At 36.1% G+C, this 20,669-nt stretch overlaps 1 protein-coding gene and 1 long non-coding RNA gene across 2 annotated transcripts; both read left to right on the top strand.

Moving 5' to 3' along the window:
* Window positions 1–1,853: 1,853 nt before the first annotated feature.
* LOC102593209 (uncharacterized) lies at window positions 1,854–2,031 on the top strand. Its single transcript, XR_366941.1, has 2 exons — window positions 1,854–1,901; window positions 1,997–2,031. It is a non-coding gene; the product is annotated as an uncharacterized lncRNA (long non-coding RNA).
* A 6,396-nt stretch (window positions 2,032–8,427) lies between these two features.
* Window positions 8,428–18,257, top strand: LOC107059761 (uncharacterized). Its single transcript, XM_015306669.1, has 3 exons — window positions 8,428–8,731; window positions 8,848–8,941; window positions 17,315–18,257. The coding sequence occupies exons 1-3, from the start codon at window positions 8,428–8,430 to the stop codon at window positions 18,255–18,257; spliced, it is 1,341 nt and encodes a 446-aa protein (XP_015162155.1).
* The last annotated feature ends 2,412 nt before the right edge of the window (window positions 18,258–20,669 follow it).

Raw genomic sequence — 20,669 nt, 5'->3', positions numbered from 1 at the left:
TGTTGTTGCAATCTTAAGTGATCATTTGGGGAGTTCTAATATTAAAAAATTGGCTTCTCTTACACCTATTAACACTAACAAACAACTACAATTTGGTTGTAGTAGTACTTTGTCCCCAAATAAATTTGCTAATCTAGATGATGAGGACATCTATGAGGAAGGTGAGGAAGAGGAAATGTTGGATTATTGTTTTGCAATTGCAGCTAGGAATGCTGATATTTCTCCTAGGCATCAACGCAACAACAAAACGAAGCATGGAAGAAAGCATAGTTGGGATGGTAAAGTGACTGAGGAGTTTGTTCCAAGGCACCTACCGATGCGACTGGCGAAACAGAATCATATGATAGTGTCAACAACTTTAACAAGATCCAATAAAGCCAAGAAGTGATGAACTACCAAGTGTTATTGGACAGATTTGAAGAAGAAGACAAGAGAAACATACCTCAAGTTCCTTTAGAAGGCCAATCTATCTTTTTGGTTCATACATTTGTAAAAGAAAGTTTGAGGTTGATAACTCAACTTTTTCCTTGGCTTTTATGATTTTTTATTACTTAAGAATCCTCACTTGTAATATCATCATAGAGTGTATTATAAATTTTATGATGATCATAGAATATCTAGTTCTCTCTAGCTGGTATTTTCTTCATGATTGTTAATTAGTAGAGGATAGGTATCTCATTAGGATTGGTAAGGAAGGCCTAGCCTCCCTTGCTTGTACTTAATCCTATTGAGACTTTTTTATGTTTATTATTAATAAAAAGCCACTAGACCACTGTCTAGTGGTATAAAAAAAAGAGTAACCACAGTTACAAATTAAAAGAATAATTATTGTCTATGCAACATTTATGATATGAAATGAAATAATCTATCGAGATAAGTCTTGATTACTTGAAAGAACAGAAAAAAAAAACATATATCCTACCAACAAACTATGTGTTGAAAACTTTAAAATGTTCAAGAATGTAAGCTTACATTCCTCTTTGTATTTGTAACATTTTCGAATTGGTTTTCAAACTTAGGTAATACAATATATTCTAGTAATGCAATTTTGTAGCTTGTGAGTGGTATAAATGATCAGCAAATACTATAGCCTTTCTGTGGAACAGATTCTGACCGACCACACCAATTGTCTAGCGAAAGAAGGTCTCTTGAAGAGGATTTCATCTTTCAAAAATACGATGACTTCATCTGTCGAGAAAGTCGTGTAAGTCTCTCAAATGTTACTTCAAAGTATGAATATTCAATAACTTCAAATTTTGGAGCCACCTCTAAATACTCGTACACATAATGATCAAGTATATATGCAATAATCAATCTCATTGTATGAAAGAAGCATACGTCTTGTTTTCCTTGACGAGTTACATAAATACAAGGTAATTATAAATATATATATGTATATACTTTCTGATTATAGGTCGCCACACACAAGCTTTCCACTTATTGGGCAAATGACCCGAGAGTTCAAGAGGCTCTCCATGTTAGAAAGGTATTTCAATTCGTTTTATTTGTATATGTATAGTAAATGTTGCTAAGAGCTATATATATGGTTCGAGATATTAAAAGATTTTTTTGTCGTTCTTATTTGATTAGGGAACTATAAAAGACCATGGTTGAGATGTAGGAATAGTATTTTGTCTACAAGTTACACAATTACTTTCATGATTAGTATACCGTATCATGTAACCCTTAGTTCAAAAGGTTATCGATCACTTATATACAGGTCTAATACTTTCACTCTATGATAATATTTAGCTGAAGTTACTATGTATAGTATATACATAACAATTTATTTTTTATTGAACAGTGGTGATCATGACATGCTTGTTCCTTTCCAATCGACACAAGCATGGATAAGTTATTGATGATTGGCGTCCATGGATGGTTGATGGACAAGTTGCAGGGTATGACTATTAAAATTTTACTTCCCTAGATTTTCATTTAAATTAGATAAGACTATACAATTTTCATGAAATTCTTATATATCTTTGATTTATAGTTACACAAGGTCTTTCTCAAATCATATGACATACGCAACAGTAAAGGCAAGAATTTTGTACACTCATTTATATATTTATATATATTGGCTCTCAAACTCAATAGTAAAATCGTCTAGTGCTCATATTCTCATATTTTTCAAATGTCTTTTTTTTTTCAATTAGGGAGGAGGACACACAGCTCCAGAGGACAAACACAAAGAGAGCTTCCATATGTTTAAAAGATGGATAGCCCAACAACCTTTGTAATCTTTTTAGATATATCATGTCCGTAATGAATTAATATATTAATTATTTCAGAAGAAGAAGAAGAAGAAACCCTTGTAATCTTTAATTAGTTTCGTATTTATTTCTTTGAATTACCATGAAAATATAACTATACCTCTATAGGCATGTCACACCTCGAGCCTACACCCTGGATGTGGCCGACGCTTGAGAACCATTGTTGGCCCCAGGCGAACCCTTAACCTGGCTCAACTCTCAGCGGAAGACTTACTCAACAGTAGATAAACTCAAATGAAAGCTTTAACTCAAAAGTCTCACTACTTAAACTCAAAATATTTAAAAATATTCAAACTGGCAACAAGGGCAACTCATGTCTCAACATTTAACAAAGGAAATGAAAAAAGACTCATGAACTACTACTATCTATTTATCTATGAAGCCTCTAATACTATGAGGGATGTCGGGACAAGACCCCCGATCATCCTAACAAAACTGAAATAGACAAAAATAAATAAGGGATCCTCCGAAAGCAATGAGGCTTACCAATAACTCTGAAACTACAATTGGTATCAATGAATCGCCTGTTGATAACCCTGATCTCCTGTATCTACATCATGAAACGATGCAGGCCAATTGGCATCAGTTCATTAAATGTAGGAGCATGTAAGTGGAAAGCTAAAGCATGACATAAGCTTGAACTGGAACTGAAGAAACAACTTACCTCGTCTCAACTCAACTCAACCTCAACTCAGTCTCAACTCATTTCAATATAAAGCAGTGATAAAGATACAATATAAAGAAAAGCTTTAAAAAAAATAGTAGATAGTAACTCAATGTATTGAAAAATACAATAATAACTCAGTTTGTATGTAAAAATGCAAAATAAACTCTGTTTAGGAGATTCTCTAATCGACAACCATCACTATGAGCTATGTGATGATCCAGCGTCTCGCCCACGCTGCCAGAACTGTCATATACCTTTGCCGGGGTATAGAACTCCTCAACTAAGTGGATCCACTAAGCTATGCTTAAAAAGCAATAAAGAATCATCTAAAAAGTATGACCCTTTCTACCCACGTTGGCTACATGGTTTATGGGGGCTGTGAGTTATTTGAACTCTCCCCCATATCGGTGCTCAATACTACTCTCAAAATATAACTTAGGTCATATGTTTTAAAGAAAACATTCCTCATCCTCAACTTTGAGATTATTATTCCAAAGATTTCTCTAAAAAGAGATAGTACTCAAAACTGCTCATGAACTTTTTGGGAAATCGATGTTTCCTCTCATCTTAAATGTAAAAACATTTACTCTTTGGGAATACTTAGTTCCCACATATTCATTTTGAAAAATGAACTCAATTTTACTCATCCTTCAACTCAAGTACTCAAGTCTTAAAACAAGTTTTAAAAAGATTGAAATAAAGATTTTTCAAAATGACTCGGAATAACTCTCAAGACTTAACTCTTAACTCTACCTTGAATTCATGTTTGGCGAAACTTTCAAAAAGTACTCATGGAGAAAAAATATTTTTTCAGATTTTGCTACTATTGACAAACAATTTTTTTTTAAAAAAAATTGATATTAGAGCAATAATTTTGTGTTTGACGAATTTTTTAAAAAGTGCTTCTGGAAAAAAACTATTTTTTTTAAGCTTTTGCTAGTATTCACAAATAATTTTTGTTTTTAAAAATGTTTGATCAGACACATCAACTTTTTAAAATAAGTATTTTCTTATAACCAATTTTAGCTTTCAGTAAACTTAATCAAACAAATTATAGGTTGTATATATTCTACCATTCGTGTAATGTATTTTATACCATCATGTCACCTTTAATTTATTTATTCTAGAAAATACTCTTTCCTATTTATAAATAAAATTATAAATCCATATATAGTTTTAAATTTTTTTATCCATAAATAATATATTATTTCAATGATATGATTACATGATAGTATAAAAAAACATAAAATAACAATATATATATATATAAGGGATAAGGCTCATCTATCCCTAAACTATGATCAAAATCCCAAAGACATATCTTAACTAAACTAAGGTCCTATTACTTACCCTCCCCCCTGTTGAATAAATGATTCAAACAAAAGAAGAGAAAAGTTATTGCAGCTTTCTTTTAGTATTTTATTGGACTTTGACTTAGTCTAGGAAAGTTGTAAGTTGGTCCTTAAGTTTCTCTTTTTTGTTGAAAGCACTACTGAGCTAGTGCTCTTTTAATTCTGCATTTTAGTTGGGTTGTAAGCCTATTAAAAAGGTATCATTGATGATGAAGATAACAAGAAACAGAACCTTACAGTTCAAGAACACTTTCTGCCTGCTAGTTTTTTTTTCCTTTCCAATATTTTGGTTTTTAAGTGAGCTTGAGATCTGTGTTCTCCAATATTTGTGGTATCAGAGCACGCTTAGATTCAGGTGACCTATTAACAGAAAAACACCATGGCTTCCAATGAAAGTTCTCTAAACATATTTCAGCCAGTGATGAAGATAACAAGAAACAGAAGCTTACAGTTCAAGAACACTTTTTTCCTGTTAATTATTTTTTTTCCTTTCCAATATTTTGGTTCTTGAATGAGCTTGAGATCTGTGTTATCCAAAATTTATGGTATCAGATCACGCTTAGATTCAGTCGACCTATTAACAGAAAAACACCATGGCTTCCAATGGAAGTTCTCTGAACATATCTTAGTCAGTCATACCTATTTTTACGGGACAAAGCTATTAGTTCTGGAACATCAAGATGAAGACTTTATTTAAGTCTTAAGATCTTTGGGACTTGATAGAGACTAGGTATGCAGATCCGGATAAAGCGTAGCGACTGAAGGAAAACTGAAAGAAGGACGTAAAGACATTGTTCTTTATTCAACAAGCAGTCCATGAGACAGTGTTTTCCCGAATTGCAGCAGCCACCACTTCGAGGCAAACATGGAGAATTTCGCAAATAAAATTTCAAGGCTCATCAAAGGTAATAGTTGTAAAACTTCAAATTCTTCGACATGTGTTTGAATCTTTAATGATGAAAGGAAATGAACATGTGCAAGATTTTGTCTAGAAGAATGGCTATTATTAGTCAAATGAGGTCATACGGAGACCAAATAACTGATCAAACTGTTGTTGAAATATCTTTAAGGAGTTTAACTCCTAAGTTTGATCATGTTGTGGCTACAATTGAGGAGTCCAAAGATTTGTCAAAATTTTCATTCGATGAATTGATGGGTTCTTTACAAGCCCATGAGGCAAGGATAAACAGGTCAACAAAAATGCAGGAAGAAAAAGCATTTCAATCTAAGGTGGAGGCACCAAATTCAAGAGATCATGAAAAGGCACCGACAGGAAGAGGACGGGGCATGCATTTCATGGAAATAGTCAAGGTTGAGGTCGAGGCAAAGGCTTTGAACAGAGATACTTCAATGAGAAAAGATGCAATAGAAGTAACAAACAATGTCACCTCTACAAGAAGTTCGGGCATGTGCAAGCTGATTTCTGTTACAAGGAGAAACAAGCGAATTATGCAGATACAACTAATGAAGAAAGTAAGTTGTTCATGGCTTATCGTGATACTAATGTAGTTGCAGGTGATATGTGGTTTGTAGATAGCGGCTGCTCCAACCATATGTCAGGTATGAAGTAAATCTTCAAAGAACTTGATGAGACACTAAAATTGACTGTCAGGCTTGGTGATAACAATTGTCTTCAAGCTGAAGGAAAAGGAACAGTAGCAATAAGAAACATTCATAGTAAAGTAAAGCTTTTTCATGATGTTCAATTTGTTCCTAGTTTGGCCCATAATTTACTGAGTGTTGGGCAACTCATGGCTAATAGATATTCAATTCTGTTTGATGATGGAGCATGTGTTATTAAAGATAAAAAAAATCAGGCCAAACAATGTTTAATGTTCTCATGGCTGAAAACAGAATGTTTTCGCTAGAAATTTCAAATGTGGAGAACTTTGCTTTGGTAACTTGTAACAACTCAAGTTACCACACAACAAGGATATATATTATAATTGCTGAAGAACACAAAATACAGTTGAGAAATGGAAATGACTAACGTCCTTACAACGAAACTGAGAAAACTTAACAAGAGGGAAAGAAGATCAGAAAATATAGAGCTAGATAGAAGTAGATGTGAAACTTAGACTAAGAAGGGAGATAAGAGAAAAACATACTCTTTTCTTAACAATTTGCATAATCCCCAAATCACATACCACTACCCTTTTTGATGGAATCGTCCCACACCCACTTCTCAACCCGGATCCAAAATTAACCTGACCCTATTGCTTGTTCTCGGCCCAATATCTCTTGTCAGCCCAATAACTACTTTTGTGACCCTGATATCCACATTAGGCTGGACTAGGTTCATAACAATACTCTCGTCCTTAATAAGAACCTTGTCCGCTTGGTTCGAGTAAGAAAATCCAATAACAAAGAAAAGTGATAAACTAGATATAGCTATGAAAATTTCCACTGGTGCAAAGGCCTCTGGTTGGCAGGTACATTTGGATATCATAAGGAAATCAATAGTTTTGTATGCGCTAACAACACCAGTGCATGTAATGTTGTTCACAACGCCTTAAAAAATGGACAAGAATCATATGTACTTTTTAGATAGAAGTACAAATATAATTTCCTTGACGAGTTACATAAATACAAAGTAATTATAAATATATATGTATATACTTTCTGATTATAGGTCGCCACACACAAGCTTTCCACTTATTGGGCAAATGACCCGAGAGTTCAAGAGGCTCTCCATGTTAGAAAAGTATTTCATACGAGCTTGTTTCAAAGTAGGTGATGGTTGTGATTCTATGATTGTGTTATGTATGTTTGTTCTTGCTTCATTATGATACATGTATGATGATTGCCATGAAATCATGACTTAAATGTATGATTTTAATCATGTACTTATGATTGTGATTGTGGTGTGTTGAATGGATCTGTTGCCACGTTCCGACATAACTAACTTTGATCAATTGCCACGTTACGGAATAATTATGTGATCGATTGCCACGTTTTGGGATAAACATTAGATCGGGTACCACGTTCTGGTATACTAACTGTTTGGGTTTGGGTTTCATGAGAGGACCAATGACTTGTCATAATTGTGTATATTGTTGAGCATGTGATAATCGATATTGTATATGTTCGGTATTTTGCATGTTTATAATGTTGTATTGACTTATGTATGTTGCACTTAGTGGGATAACCGCGTGATCCAACCAGTACACTTTGGTTGTGTACTGATATTGCACTTGCTCTTATTTTTGTTAAGTATAAGGCATCTTCAAGCGGCTACTGACATACCTCGCTTAAGAGATCAGTTATAGTTTGAATTCAAGGGTGAGTCAATTCTTCCGGGCTGCCATGAGTTCTCCTTTCTATGTCCACCATTTTTGGACTTAGATTATGTTCTAGTTAGTTGATTAGTTAATTAGATTGGAGTTGCTTTGGTACATTGACTTTCAGGTTTTATGTTATTTCTTTCGCATTGTTTAGTTCTTGTTAGACTTTTGTTGGAGTTTATGGGAACTCCCTATTTATTTCCTTAGTATTTAACTTGTTCCCGTACTTAAATGCCTTAGTTTTAGATTAGTTGCTTGGTTTGGGTTGTAGTAGAGGTTCTCCCACTAGAGAGTTAGTGTGGGTGCCAATCATGACGGTCGGGGTCGTGACAAAGTTGGTATCAGAGCCTAGGTTCGTTAATCTCGATGTACCAAATGAGTATAGTAGAGTCTTGCAGAACGGTATGCGGACGTCTTTACTTTTCCTCGAGAGGCTATTGGACTTTAGGAATTCTCTCTATTTTTTCTTGTCTTCTTTCGTGCTATAACTTGATTCCAATTGGTATCTAACATCCTTCACTCTTCTGTCCGCAGATGGTTAACACTAGATACAACGGTGTCAGGCCCGTAGCTCCCGTTAATGCTCCAGCTGAAGAATCTGCAGCGAGAGGTCGCGGTCGAGGCAGGGGTAGAGGAAGAGCTAGGAGTAGAGGCCGTAGAAGGGTGGCACCTGCTAGGAATGAGGTACCGGTTGAAACTGTTCCCAAAATAAGTCCCCTCCAGTACATCATGAAGAGGTAGAGGAGAATGTTGATGTTGAGAATGTTGAAGAGGTTGGACAAGAGGAAGAGTTGCAGGCTGAGGCTACATGTATTCCTCCCATCGACCCAATGTTAGCTTAACAGATCATGTCATTTTTGAAGGGATTGGTTGGACCTAGAATGCTTTCATCTGTGCAAGCAACTCAAGCTCCCGCTAATCCCTCTGTTGCTATCACTACTCCCAATATGGGTGGAAACGTAGGTACTCATGCTTTATTCCGTCTTTTGTTGGGTTCATTTATGACTGGTAATGAGTATGACATGCTGACTAAGTTTTTGAAGCTTAAGCCTCATGTGTTTCTTGGTTCTGAGAATGAAGATGCTTATGACTTTATCTTAGATTGCTATAAGATGCTTCATAAGTTGGGAATTGTCCATCAGCATGGGTTGAGTTTGTATCTTTTCAACTTCAAGGTGAGGCTAAGCAGTGGTGGAGAGCTTATATGGAATATAGATCTTCAACTTTACCTCTACTTATTTGGACCAAATTTCATGCTCTGTTTCTAGAAAAGTATGTGCCTAGGACTTTGAGAGACTGTAAGAAGGATGAATTTATGGCTTTGGAGCAAAGTGGTATGTTTGTGGCTGCTTATGAGCCCAAGTTTCATGCTTTGTCTAGATATGCTACTCAATTGGTGACTACTGAGGAGGAGAGGATCTGCTTATTTATTAGGGGACTGAATTTTAAGTTGCAAGTATTATCTGTTCATATGACTTCTGTAGGGAGTAGCTTTAATAATGTAACATATTATGTTAAGAAACTGAAGGGGGTGAATAGAGGTGTGCAAAAATCGAATCGACCAATAAACCGAACCGAAAAAAGTGTTATTGGTTTATTGCTATTGGGTTAATGGTTATTTAATGGTTTTACAAAAAAAATTATTGGGTTATCGGTTCGTTATTGGGTTAACCGATTACCCATTAAGATTATAATAATATTTTTTAGTTATATATATATATAATATTAAATAAAAAAATATTAATATAATTAGTAGTATATTAGACTAAAAATATAAAAACCCTACGCAATAAATAATAATTAACACTACTTAACACTTAACAGACTCTCCTCTCTACTTTTAGTTATTTAACCTTTAGGTTTTACTTTTTAGGATTACTTATTTACTTTAGGTAGGTCAAAACTCAAAACCTAAAGAATGGTGACGACAAGGATTTACGAGTTGCGACAACGGCAAGTATTGTAAATATTTAAAATTAACCAAGACTTTGTTGAGATAACCCCCGTTTGGGATGATTATTTTGATGTATGCATATCGCGTCAAATTATTGGATAAGTCATATATTTATTTTGAAAACATTTTCTTATTGGTTAAACCGAAAACCGAACCTTTAAAGACCTAAAACCGATAAACCGAAAACCGATAACAAATATCTTATTAGTTTGGTTATCAGTTTAGCATATTTAAAAACCAAAAATCGATAAACCGAACTGATAATACTTAAAACCGAACCAAACCGACCGATACACACCCTTAGGGGTGAGGCGAGACGATCAAGCTAAGGCCTTGGCAAAAAGGGCCAAGATTTCAGGCAACTTCCAAGGTTCTTATTCGAGAGGTTCAGGGAGGACAACGCATGTAGCCAAGCCAATTCAGTCTGTCATGCCCGTCTCTATAGGTAATTACTCAAGAACTCCATCTCATCATTTTCAGGATATCCAGGGAGTTGCGCCTTCGACGGGCGGCATACCATCTTTTGATCGTACTTGCTACAATTATGGAGAACCTAGGCATATGAAGAGAGATTGTCCACACCCACGTGTGTTAGATTCCACGCAGCAGTAGTCTAGAGCAGTGGTACCCGTGAGGAATGGTAATAACAGTAGAGAACGTCCACAGGTAGGCGATGAGATAATCAACGAGGCCGCAGAGTTATGGGTAACGTGTAACCAGGTAGGGAAGTGGCTCGTCAAGATGATAGGGCTCAATGTTATGCTTCTTCGGGCAAGAATGAGGCAAAGACGTCTGACGCGGTGATCACATGTACTATTCTTGTCTGTGACCGGATGGCTAATATGTTGTTTGATCCGAGTTCTACTTATTCATATGTATTCGTGAAATTTACCTTAGAATTTGATATGATTTGTGATATTTTTTATGCCCATATTCATTTTTCTACCCCAGTTGGAGAGTCAGTTATAGTTACCCATTTCTATCGTGCTTGTCCTATTTTGTTTATGAGTTTTCAGACTTGGGCTGATTTGGTGATTTTGCATATGATTGAATTTGATATAATCTTAGGCATGACTTGGTTGTCCCCACTATTATGTTGTGTTAAATTGTAATACTAAGTCTGTAACTCTAGAAATTTCGGGAAGGGAAAAACTAGAGTGGAAGGGGTGTACAAGCTTAAGCAAGCTAAGATTATATCCTCCATTCGGGCTAGTAATTTAGTAGAGAAGGGTTGTTTGGCTTATTTGGCTCATATTAGGGATGTTGAGATTGAAGCTTCATCCATTGAGTCTATTTTCGTGGTGTTAGAATTTAGAGAAGTGTTTCCTAATGACTTGTCTGGTATGCCTCCAGATAGAGATATAGACTTTTGCATTGATTTAGAGCCTAGTACTCGTCTCATTTCCATCCCTCCATATCGCATGGCACCGGCAGAATTAAGAGAGCTTAAGCCTCAAATCCAAGAGCTTCTCACTAAGGGATTTATTCCCCGTAGTGCTTTCTAATGGGATGCTCCAGTTTTGTTCGTTAAGAAAAAGGATGGTAGTATGGGAATGTGTATAGATTACCAACAATTGAATAGAGTCACTATTCGAAACAAGTATCATTTGCCTCGAATAAATGATCTCTTTGACCAATTGCAAGGTGCAACAGTTTTCTCTAAGATTCGGTTACCATCAACTTAAAATTAGGCATGAGGATGTGCCCAAGACGGCGTTTAGAACTCGCTATGGGCTCTAGGAGTTTTTGGTTCTGTGTTTTGGTTTGACTAATGCGCCTGCAACTTTAATGAGTTTAATGAATAGGGTGTTCAAGTCATTTCTTGAATCTTTCATCATAGTCTTTATTGATGATATTTTGGTTTATTCGAAAAGTGAGAAAGATCATGCCGACCATCTTCGTATTATTTTGGGTATTCTTAGGAAGCAAAGATTGTATGCTAAATTTTCTAAGTGCAAAATTTGGTTGACTTCGATTGCATTTTTGGGACATGTAGTTTCAAAATAAGGGGTAATGGTAGAGCCTCAAAAGATTGAGACGGTTAAGAATTGGGTTCGTCCTAGCTCTGTGACGGAAGTTAGGAGTTTTATTGGGCTCGCTAGCTATATCGTCGATTTGTGAAGAACTTTGCTTCTATTGTCACTCACTTGACTAATTTGACCAAAAAGGATATACCATTTGAATGGACTGAAAAATGTGAGGAGAGCTTCCAAAAGCTCAAGACTCTCTTGACCACCGCGCCTATCCTAACATTACTAGTGGAAGGTAAGGATTTTATTGTTTATTGTGATGCTTCACATTCTGGTTTGGGTGATGTGTTGATGCAAGATAAGAATGTTATAGCTTATGTCTTGCGTCAATTGAAGGTGCATGAGAGGAATTATCTTACACATGATTTAGAGTTGGCAGTGGTAGTGTTTGCTCTTAAGATCTGGCGACATTACCTCTATGGTGTTAAGTGTGAGGTATTTACTGATCATTGTAGTTTGCAGCATGTGTTCACTCAAAATGATCTAAATTTGAGACATCGAAGGTGGATGGAGTTACTTAAATATTATGATGTGACCATTCAATACCATCCGGGAAAGGCTAATGTGGTGGCAGACACTTTGAGTCGAAAAGCGGTGAGTATGGGTAGTTTAGATTGTTTAAGTATAACCAAGCGACCTTTGGCTAAAGAAATTCAGACCTTGGAGTCTAAATTCATGCAATTGGGCATCTCAGAAAGAGGTGGGTGTTAGCTAGTATTGATGTAAGGGCCACATTCATAGAGCAGATCAAGGCCAAACAATTTGAAGATGAAAATTTGGAGGAGATTAGAAAGAAACTGTGATTGGTAAGGCACAAGAGACCACTCTTGATGCGGATGGTGTGCTCAATTTTAAAGGGAAAATATGTGTTCCTAGAGTAGAAAATTTGATTGATAAATTGTTGGCATAGCCTCATGGTTCGCGATATTTTATTCATCCAGGTGTGACCAAGATGTACCGAGATTTGAAGTGAATTTATTGGTGGCCGGGCATGAAGAAGAACATAGCGTAGTTTGTGGCAAAGTGTCAAAATTGCCAATAAGTGAAATATGAACACCAAAGGCCCGCAAGTTTGCTTCAAAGATTGTCAATTCCGGAATGGAAGTGGGAAAAAATATCCATGGATTTTGTGGTTCGTCTTCCCAAGACTTTGGGGAAGTTTGATTCTATTTGGGTAGTGGTTGATGGATTGACTAAGTCATCCCATTTTATTTCGGTAAGAATAGATTATAATGTTGAACAGTTGGCTAAAATTTATGTGAAAGAGATAGTGAGGTTGCATGGGGTTCCCCTTTCTATTATCTCAAATCGTGGTACCCAAGTCACATCTAAGTTTTGGAGGAAATTGCATAATGAATTGGGTACATAACTCACTTTTAGTACAACCTTTCATCCACAGACAGATGGGCGGTCAGAGAGGACTATTCAAGTGTTAGAAGACATGTTGAGGGCATGTGTGATTGATTTTGGAGGGCATTGGGATAAATTCTTACCTTTGTGTGAATTCTCTTATAACAATAGTTATCATATATGGCTCCATTCGTGGCACTTTATGGGAGAGGAAGTTAATCACCCATAAGATGGTTTGAGGTTAGAGATGTGAAACCATTGGGGGTTGATTTAGTGAATGATGCTCAAGATGAGGTGAGAATTATTCAAGCTAAGCTTTTAGCAGCCCAGAGTAGACAAAAAATGTATGTGGATCATAAGGTAAGAGACATGGCGTTTCAATTTGATGAAAATGTTCTTCTTAAGGTATCACCCATGAAATGGGTGATGAGATTTGGTAAGAAGAGTAAGTTAAGTCCTAGATACATTGGTCCACTTGAGATTCTTGAATATGTAGGACCGGTGGCGTATAGATTGGCTTTACCTCCTAATCTATTGAGTGTTCATACAGTATTTCATGTGTCCATGTTGAAGAGGTATCATGGTGACGGGGATTATATCATTAAGTGGGACTCAATTGTGTTAAACAAGGACTTCCAATATGAGGAGGAACCGATTGCAATTCTTGATCGTGATGTGCACAAGTTGAGGACCAAGGAGATTAAGTCTGTGAAGGTTCAATGGAAGCATCATCCAGTTGAGGAAGCTACTTGGGAAACCGAGAGGGACATGCGAGAGAAGTATCCCCAATTGTTCGTCGATTCAGGTACTACTTCATTTCTTTCTTAGCCTATTTTTTTTCCTAAGTTTTTTCACTCGGGGATGAGTGATGGGTAAATTGGTATCTATTGTAACGACTTGTTCCCGTCGTTATAGAAAATCCAACGGGGGAAAATTTGGGGCCGAAAAACTTTTTCGTAGTATTTGGATTTTCCCAACCTAGTCCAGATTTGGATGAAATCAGAGACTTTGAGGTGTAGGAAAATATGGTAACAATTGGGTGAGTTGATTTTGATTTTGATCACATGAGTAGTTAGATAACTCGTTAAAGAACCCGTACGACTTTATGGAATTGAATTAGGGCGAGTAGAACTCCCAGAATTGATCTTAGCGTAAATGGTATTTTATGATCGTCGTTGATTAGAGGTGTGTTGTGAAATGGGTGTCTTGGAATTCTTTAAATAGCTCACTAGTTCGTGCAAGCCGCTTTGGCACTGGGTTTTACCGCTTTGGCGGGGACGCTGTAGCGAGGTGTTGGCCGCTGTGGCGGGCCAGGCGCAACTTAAAGTCGTAAATAAACCCCTAAACGACCTTATTTGACACTTTTTTATTTTTAGAGCTAAGGAACGAACCCCAGGTGACTCCTACTCGTTTTCACCATTCTTGAGGCTAAATGTAAGTTTTTCACTCCCCGAATCCGTTTTTTGATATGTAAAACGTAATAGAATAGGTGAATATTGATGGGGGAGGGTTTTGTTATAGATTTTATGGTGGAAACAACCCCAATTTGGATAATTAGGATCATGGGTTTGATTTAGGGTTCATAAAATTGTTTGTAATTCGAGTAATTAATGATTGTTTATTGATTCCTGTATTATATTGATTGTTTCTAGACCAAGAACAAGCGGAACGAATCCAAAAAGGGAGGATCAAGTTTCTTAGGGTTTCAAGGTTGTTTCGAGGTAGGTGATGGTTGTGATTCTATGATTGTGTTATGTATGTTTGTTCTTGCTTCATTATGATACATGTATGTATATGAATGTTACGTTGCATTATTGATCACACTTGTTGTAAATGAGATAGATGAATGATGACTGCCATGAAATCATGACTTAAATGTATGATTTTAATCATGTACTTGTAATTGTGATTGTGGTGTGTTGAATAGATTTGTTGCTACGTTCTGGCATAACTAACTTGGATCGATTTCCACGTTCCGGCATAATTATGGGATCAATTGCTAGCCCTGTTCCGGCATGATTGTGGTGTGTTGAACAATCACTGTGGTTGTGTATTGATACTGCACTTGGTCTTATTTTTGTTAACTACATGGCATCTTCAAGCGGCTACTGACAGACCTCGCTTAGAAGATCAGTGATCGTTCGAATTCAAGGATGAGTCAATTCTTCCGGGCTGCCATGAGTTCTCCTTTCGTCTATGTCCACCATTTCGGACTTAGACTATGGTCTAGTTAGTTGATTAGTTCATTAGATTGGGGTTGCAACCCTTCTTATTTAGACTTGTTGAACTTTAGATTGTTTTGGTACATTGACTTTCAGGTTTTAGGTTATTTCTTCCGCATTGTTTAGTTCTTGTTAGACTTTTGTTGGAGTTTATGGGAACTCCCTATTTATTTCCTTAGTATTTAACTTGCTTTCGTACTTAAATGCGTTAGTTTTAGATTAGTTGTTTGGTTTGGGTTGTAGTAGAGGTTCTCCCACTTGAGAGTTAGTGTGGGTGTCAATTACGACGATCGGGATTGAAATTTCAAGTTTTGAATTCTACCCATTTTCCCCCCTAAATCAACCCTATTCTTCATCTATTTAAGGTTGTTTTGTCTTTATTTTTTAGTGGTTAGAGACAGCTTACATTGGGTTGGGGAAATTTTTGACAAGAAACAAAGGGAGAATATTGAAAAGATATAGAGAAGAGAGGCATAATACAGTTATATAAAAATCCATCAGAAGGTTCTCTTTTGGTTTTCTAGTGGTTAGGCTAAAGGTTTCCAATTTCGAATTTCCGTCTCAAGCTTCTTTGCTTTGTTCGGAATCTCTCGAAGTCGGTAGAAGTTGTTGTCTCCTTGCTTGTCTCGTCTCAGCTCGCTGCACTTCAAAAGGTAGACTTCGTTTCAATTCCGACTCTTTAGTTAATGTGTTGTTTTGATGAGCTGAAGCTCATTTGTTGATTTATTTATCTTCATTTCTCGACTGCCTTCATTCTTATCGATTCATTGCTTATGTAGTAGCCGAGTGATTGAGGTGGAGTTGGCATCTTGGTTGTTTGAGACATAAGGCGTGCTCTTGTGAATGTTGTTGTTGTTTTCGTAAGTATTAGAGGCAGAATCTTAAGCTAGTCGATGTGGAGTTTGTATGTTACATTATTTATTGTTTGTTGGAGGCAGTAGCCTGTTCTTCCTCCATTTTTTTTTTTAAAATCCTTGATTTGTTAGTCTCATTATCATCTTGTGGCTAGACTTATGTCTTATAAATATGCTAAAACATGTCTATCCTTTCCCACATTCCTTCATTAATTTGCAGGTGTTAAAATCCCTTCATTGTTCATGTCTGGGAATTATGTGAACTCCTGTCTTATCTTATTAATATTATTTTGATTGATTTGTGCATGTTAAAGCATTTAGGTTCATTTTTGTATCACATAAGTTATTTGCTATCTTGCTTAACTGCATGAGAGCATAGGGTGTTCACCTTTACCTCATTATTAGGAGTTCACTGTTGGTTAAGAAGGAAAAGATTGTTTATGTGTATTACTTTGTCAAGATAAGTTAAATGTTGTTTATAGTAGACTGTTTCTAGGATTCTAGTTTTTTCATAGCCTCATGTGTTCCGTTTTGAAGTGTAGTTTTATCGTTTCATGTGATGAGAAGCATGTTTTGACCCATTTATTTTCTATTACTTATTATCACTAGAATATATTTGCTCTTTTAATTGTTTTGTTGTTGGTTTATTGTTGGGTGTGATAGGTTTATTCAAAGCCACATGACCACTAGTTGATCATGGCTTAATTATTTCAAATTGGAAATTTTAGGATGGGGCATTAATTTATCTATTGCTGAAGCTTTGTATCTGCTCAATTTTGACTATAGGCTTAGTTTGTTTAAGGTTATTGAAATGTCATAGATATGGATTTAAGGCCCTTATTGTGATACCCCTTGTCTTTTTACAATGTTTAAAATTGAACTGCAGTAGTATATAAGTTCAAGTTACTTGGCATTTTCTTATATTAAATCATGATTCATTACTTATTTATTCTCGTTCTTTGTGTTGCATAAATCTGTTCGAGTTCACCACGAACTCCTATTTCCTTTTTCCGCACTTCGAGAGAGCCATAAAGGCTCAAATCCTTTCCTTTCGAGTCGACCAGCCAAATGGAATCAAAGAATAAATCCCCGAAAATTGATGTACAGGTGTTCGGAGCAAGTTAAAGGGTCGGATATGCATAATATACAACGATATACATCAGCCGTATATGTTGTATATTACATTGAAAATGAGGCAAAAAGCCTTCAAAACTTGAGATAAATGGGCCAAAGCCCATCTTTTTTTGGGATTTTTGTTAGTTTTAAGACAGGTACAAAATGGGCCAAAGGTCCAAATCATAAATTAGGCCCAAGTATTGGCTCAGGCGGACAAAATCAGACTTAGGCCCAAACCTTTCCTTTTTTCTTTATTTCTTTTTTTTTTATTGTTATTGCATTGACCTTGAAAAGGCATATGACAAGGTGCCAAAGAATGTCCTCTGGAGGTGCTTGGAGGCTAAAGGTGTCCCGATGATTTATATTAGGGCGATAAAGGACATGTACGGTAGAGCCAAGACTCGGGTTAGAACGGTTGGAGGAGACTCGGAACATTTCCCAGTTGAGATGGGGTTGCACCAGGGATCAGTCCTTAGCCCTTTTCTATTTGCTTTGGTGATGGATGAGTTGACGCGGTCCGTTCAGGAGAATGTCCCATGGTGTATGTTATTTGCGGATGACATAGTACTGATTGATGAGACGCGGGACAGAGTTAATGCGAGGTTGGAGGTGTGGAGACAAACGCTGGAGTCCAAAGGGTTCAGGTTGAGTAGGACCAAAACAGAATATTTGGGGTGCAAATTCAGTGATGCATTGGATGAGGCAGATGTGGATGTGAGACTTGCCACACAGATCATTCCTAAGAAAGAAAGTTTTAAGTATCTTGGGTCTGTAATCCAAGAAAGTGGTGACATCGACGATGATGTCACACATCGCATTGGGGCTGCTTGGATGAAATGGAGGCTTGCCTCTGGAGTCTTGTGTGATAAGAAAATCCCGCCTAAACTTAAAGGTAAGTTCTACAGAGTGGTAGTTAGACCGTCCTTGTTGTATGGAGCGGAGTGTTGGCCAGTCAAGAACTCACATGTTCAGAAAATGCATGTTGCGGAGATGAGGATGTTGAGATGGATGTGTGGGCACACTAGGAGCGATAAGATTAGGAATGAGGTTATCCGGGAGAAGGTGGGAGTGGCCTCTGTGGTGGACAAGCTGAGGGAAGCGAGACTGAGATGGTTTAGACATGTGAAGAACTACACATTACCAAGGACATGACTCTAGATAGGAAGGAGTGGAGGTCACGTATAAGGTTGAAGGCTAGTAGGGTTAGCGTGTTGTCTTTCCTGGCGAGGGTATGGGTTGTTAGCGTTTGTAGTAGTCTTAGCCTTACACTTGTAGTTCTTGTCTGTGATTCCTATAGCCTTATGTTGTTTACTGCGTTTCACTTCTCACATTATTTTCTTGATGTATTGCCCCCTTTGTTGATTATGCACTATTTTTCTTATTGGATGTTATGCTTTATATAATTCTCTTCCTGTACTTGGCTTTGTTACACTTGAGCTGAGGGTCTTCCGGAAACAGCCTCTCTACCTCCACGAGGTAGTGGTAAGGTCTGCGTACACTTTACCCTCCCCAGACCCCACCTAGTGGGATTTCACTGGGAATGTTGTTGTTGTTGTTATTGCTTGATTATGTGTTTAAGTAGTTTTAAGGTTTCATAATTCAATTCCCCAAAGGATAGCCATTTTGATTTAGTTATCCAAAATTAAATATCTATTTTTTACTTGACTTTCGAAAATACTTTGAAATATTTACTTAGGCATATTAGATATCTTTCCTTTTTCCCTCAAAATGTCATCAGTATTAAGAGTTTGTTTATCTTTTAAAATAATTAGTCAAATAGTTAATTACCGGATCATCGCATGTTAGCAAGCATTTTGGGTGCTTTCAAATCCTTCCCGAAATGCTAATATGAACCCCGAACCCCTTTTAACATTTTTAGATTTCTGTTTTAATCTTTTGAAAAAATAGTTTTCTTGATTTTTCTTTAAAAATTAAGTGGCGACTCTTAAAACTAGTCTAGTATAATATTTCAAATAAAACAATATATATGCATACTTTTAAATGTGGGGTGAGTACTTCTACTTCCTATATATATACTTATTTTGAGGTTATGTGTGACTTTTTCCTGTCAAAATTAAATAGCAAAAAGGGTGTGCTTGGTATTGTGGAAAATATTTTTTAATTTAATTAATCATAATATTTTGAAAAAATATTTTTTGTTTCTAGGATTATTTTTTTTAGTGAAAATTGTAAAAACAAGTTCCATAAATGGAATATCAAATTCATTGTCTATTGTTCGACTTCAGCGAAAATGTTCAGAGCACCATCTTCATCAATTATCTTGATGTCGAAAGGAAAGAGAATAGTGTCTTACTTACTTAAAAGTAAAAAAAATAAATGAATATATCATAAATATAGTCGAAAATAAGATGAACAAAAATAAATAAGTAAATAAATACTCATGTTGAGGTGTACATATATCGCTCTCTTTTAGGAGATCTAAATTTCGGGGGCCATTGCGGTATAATTTTCACCGTATCAACATTAATCCTAGACTTGTCTTGTTTCCCCCATGATAATAACTCAATGTGTGTGACTCAAATAACTCCGAATTAGTTGAAGAGGACGACAAAGGTCTGCCAAAAAAAAGAACATCTTCCTTTAATATAAACATACTCTCTTTTGTATAGTGAATAAGTTGGAGACTTCAAATAACCTCCGACTTAAAATATAAACACAATATAATATTTTTTAACTACAACATGATACTTCTCATCCTCTATACATCTCACAACATATTACTTTTCCTTTGCTCAACACAAAGAATTCAGAGGCAAACTTAGGATTTGAAAATTTTGGATGCACCAATATTAAGCTAAAAAAGAGGTTCTACTATCTGGGATAGCTGAGAACTATCTGGTGCGGGAGTAATCCATCGAGCTGAATGCTTGGTTGAGTATTCTATCGCGCCTAGTAAAACAGGCATCCCTATACCTATGTGTCTTGTGTGCTTATTAGTGCCATTGAGGGGAACTCTAGTCGCCTGGCGGATCTTCCAATTTGGTACAAAGCACAATTTCATGCTTTCTATGGAGCCACTATTAATTATATTTAGTTTTTATCAGTTTCTCAAGATATATATACATGATTTTTTTCAAAGTTAACGATTACACGTAAAATCCTACCTAAATATGTGGGTTCACCTCTGTTTGGATTGACATTTGCCTTCTTAGATTTCTTGTACCATAGAAATTAGAGCTAACGTTAGAGTAATCGAATTGAACACTATTGGAATGGCGTGTTGTGTACCATAGAAAATATTACTAATTCAATAGTAAAATAAACCTATGCATAGAAAATATTATTAATTCAATAGTAAAATAGACCTTAGCTTATCCAAACATGCCACGTGGAGTATATTATATGGTGTGAAAAATAAACATTTTTATAGTTAATTTCCGGTCTCTATGTGATAAACTTTCGTTAGTTCTAATAGTATTGTTTTTATTTGACAAATATTTAGTGACACATCAATATTTTATTCATGTTGGGTTCTACTTATTTGGCAAAAGTCTACAAAAGGTATACTCTTCTATTTGAAAGTTTATTTATTTCAAGAGTAGT

This window comes from Solanum tuberosum, unplaced genomic scaffold, assembly GCF_000226075.1.
Source record: "Solanum tuberosum cultivar DM 1-3 516 R44 unplaced genomic scaffold, SolTub_3.0 scf00034, whole genome shotgun sequence".
Classification (NCBI taxonomy): Eukaryota; Viridiplantae; Streptophyta; class Magnoliopsida; order Solanales; family Solanaceae; genus Solanum; species Solanum tuberosum.
Note: the sequence above shows the minus strand (reverse complement) of the source record. Positions and strands in the feature narration are given on the sequence as shown.

Coding starts and splice junctions, on each gene's coding strand:
- LOC107059761 (XM_015306669.1), top strand. CDS start 8,428: ATGTCATTTTTGAAGGGATTGGTTGGACCTAGAATGCTTTCATCTGTG. Junction 8,732..8,847: donor TGTCCATCAGCATGGGTTGA/GTTTGTATCTTT, acceptor CTCTGTTTCTAG/AAAAGTATGTGCCTAGGACT. Junction 8,942..17,314: donor GTGGCTGCTTATGAGCCCAA/GTTTCATGCTTT, acceptor GTATTGGCTCAG/GCGGACAAAATCAGACTTAG.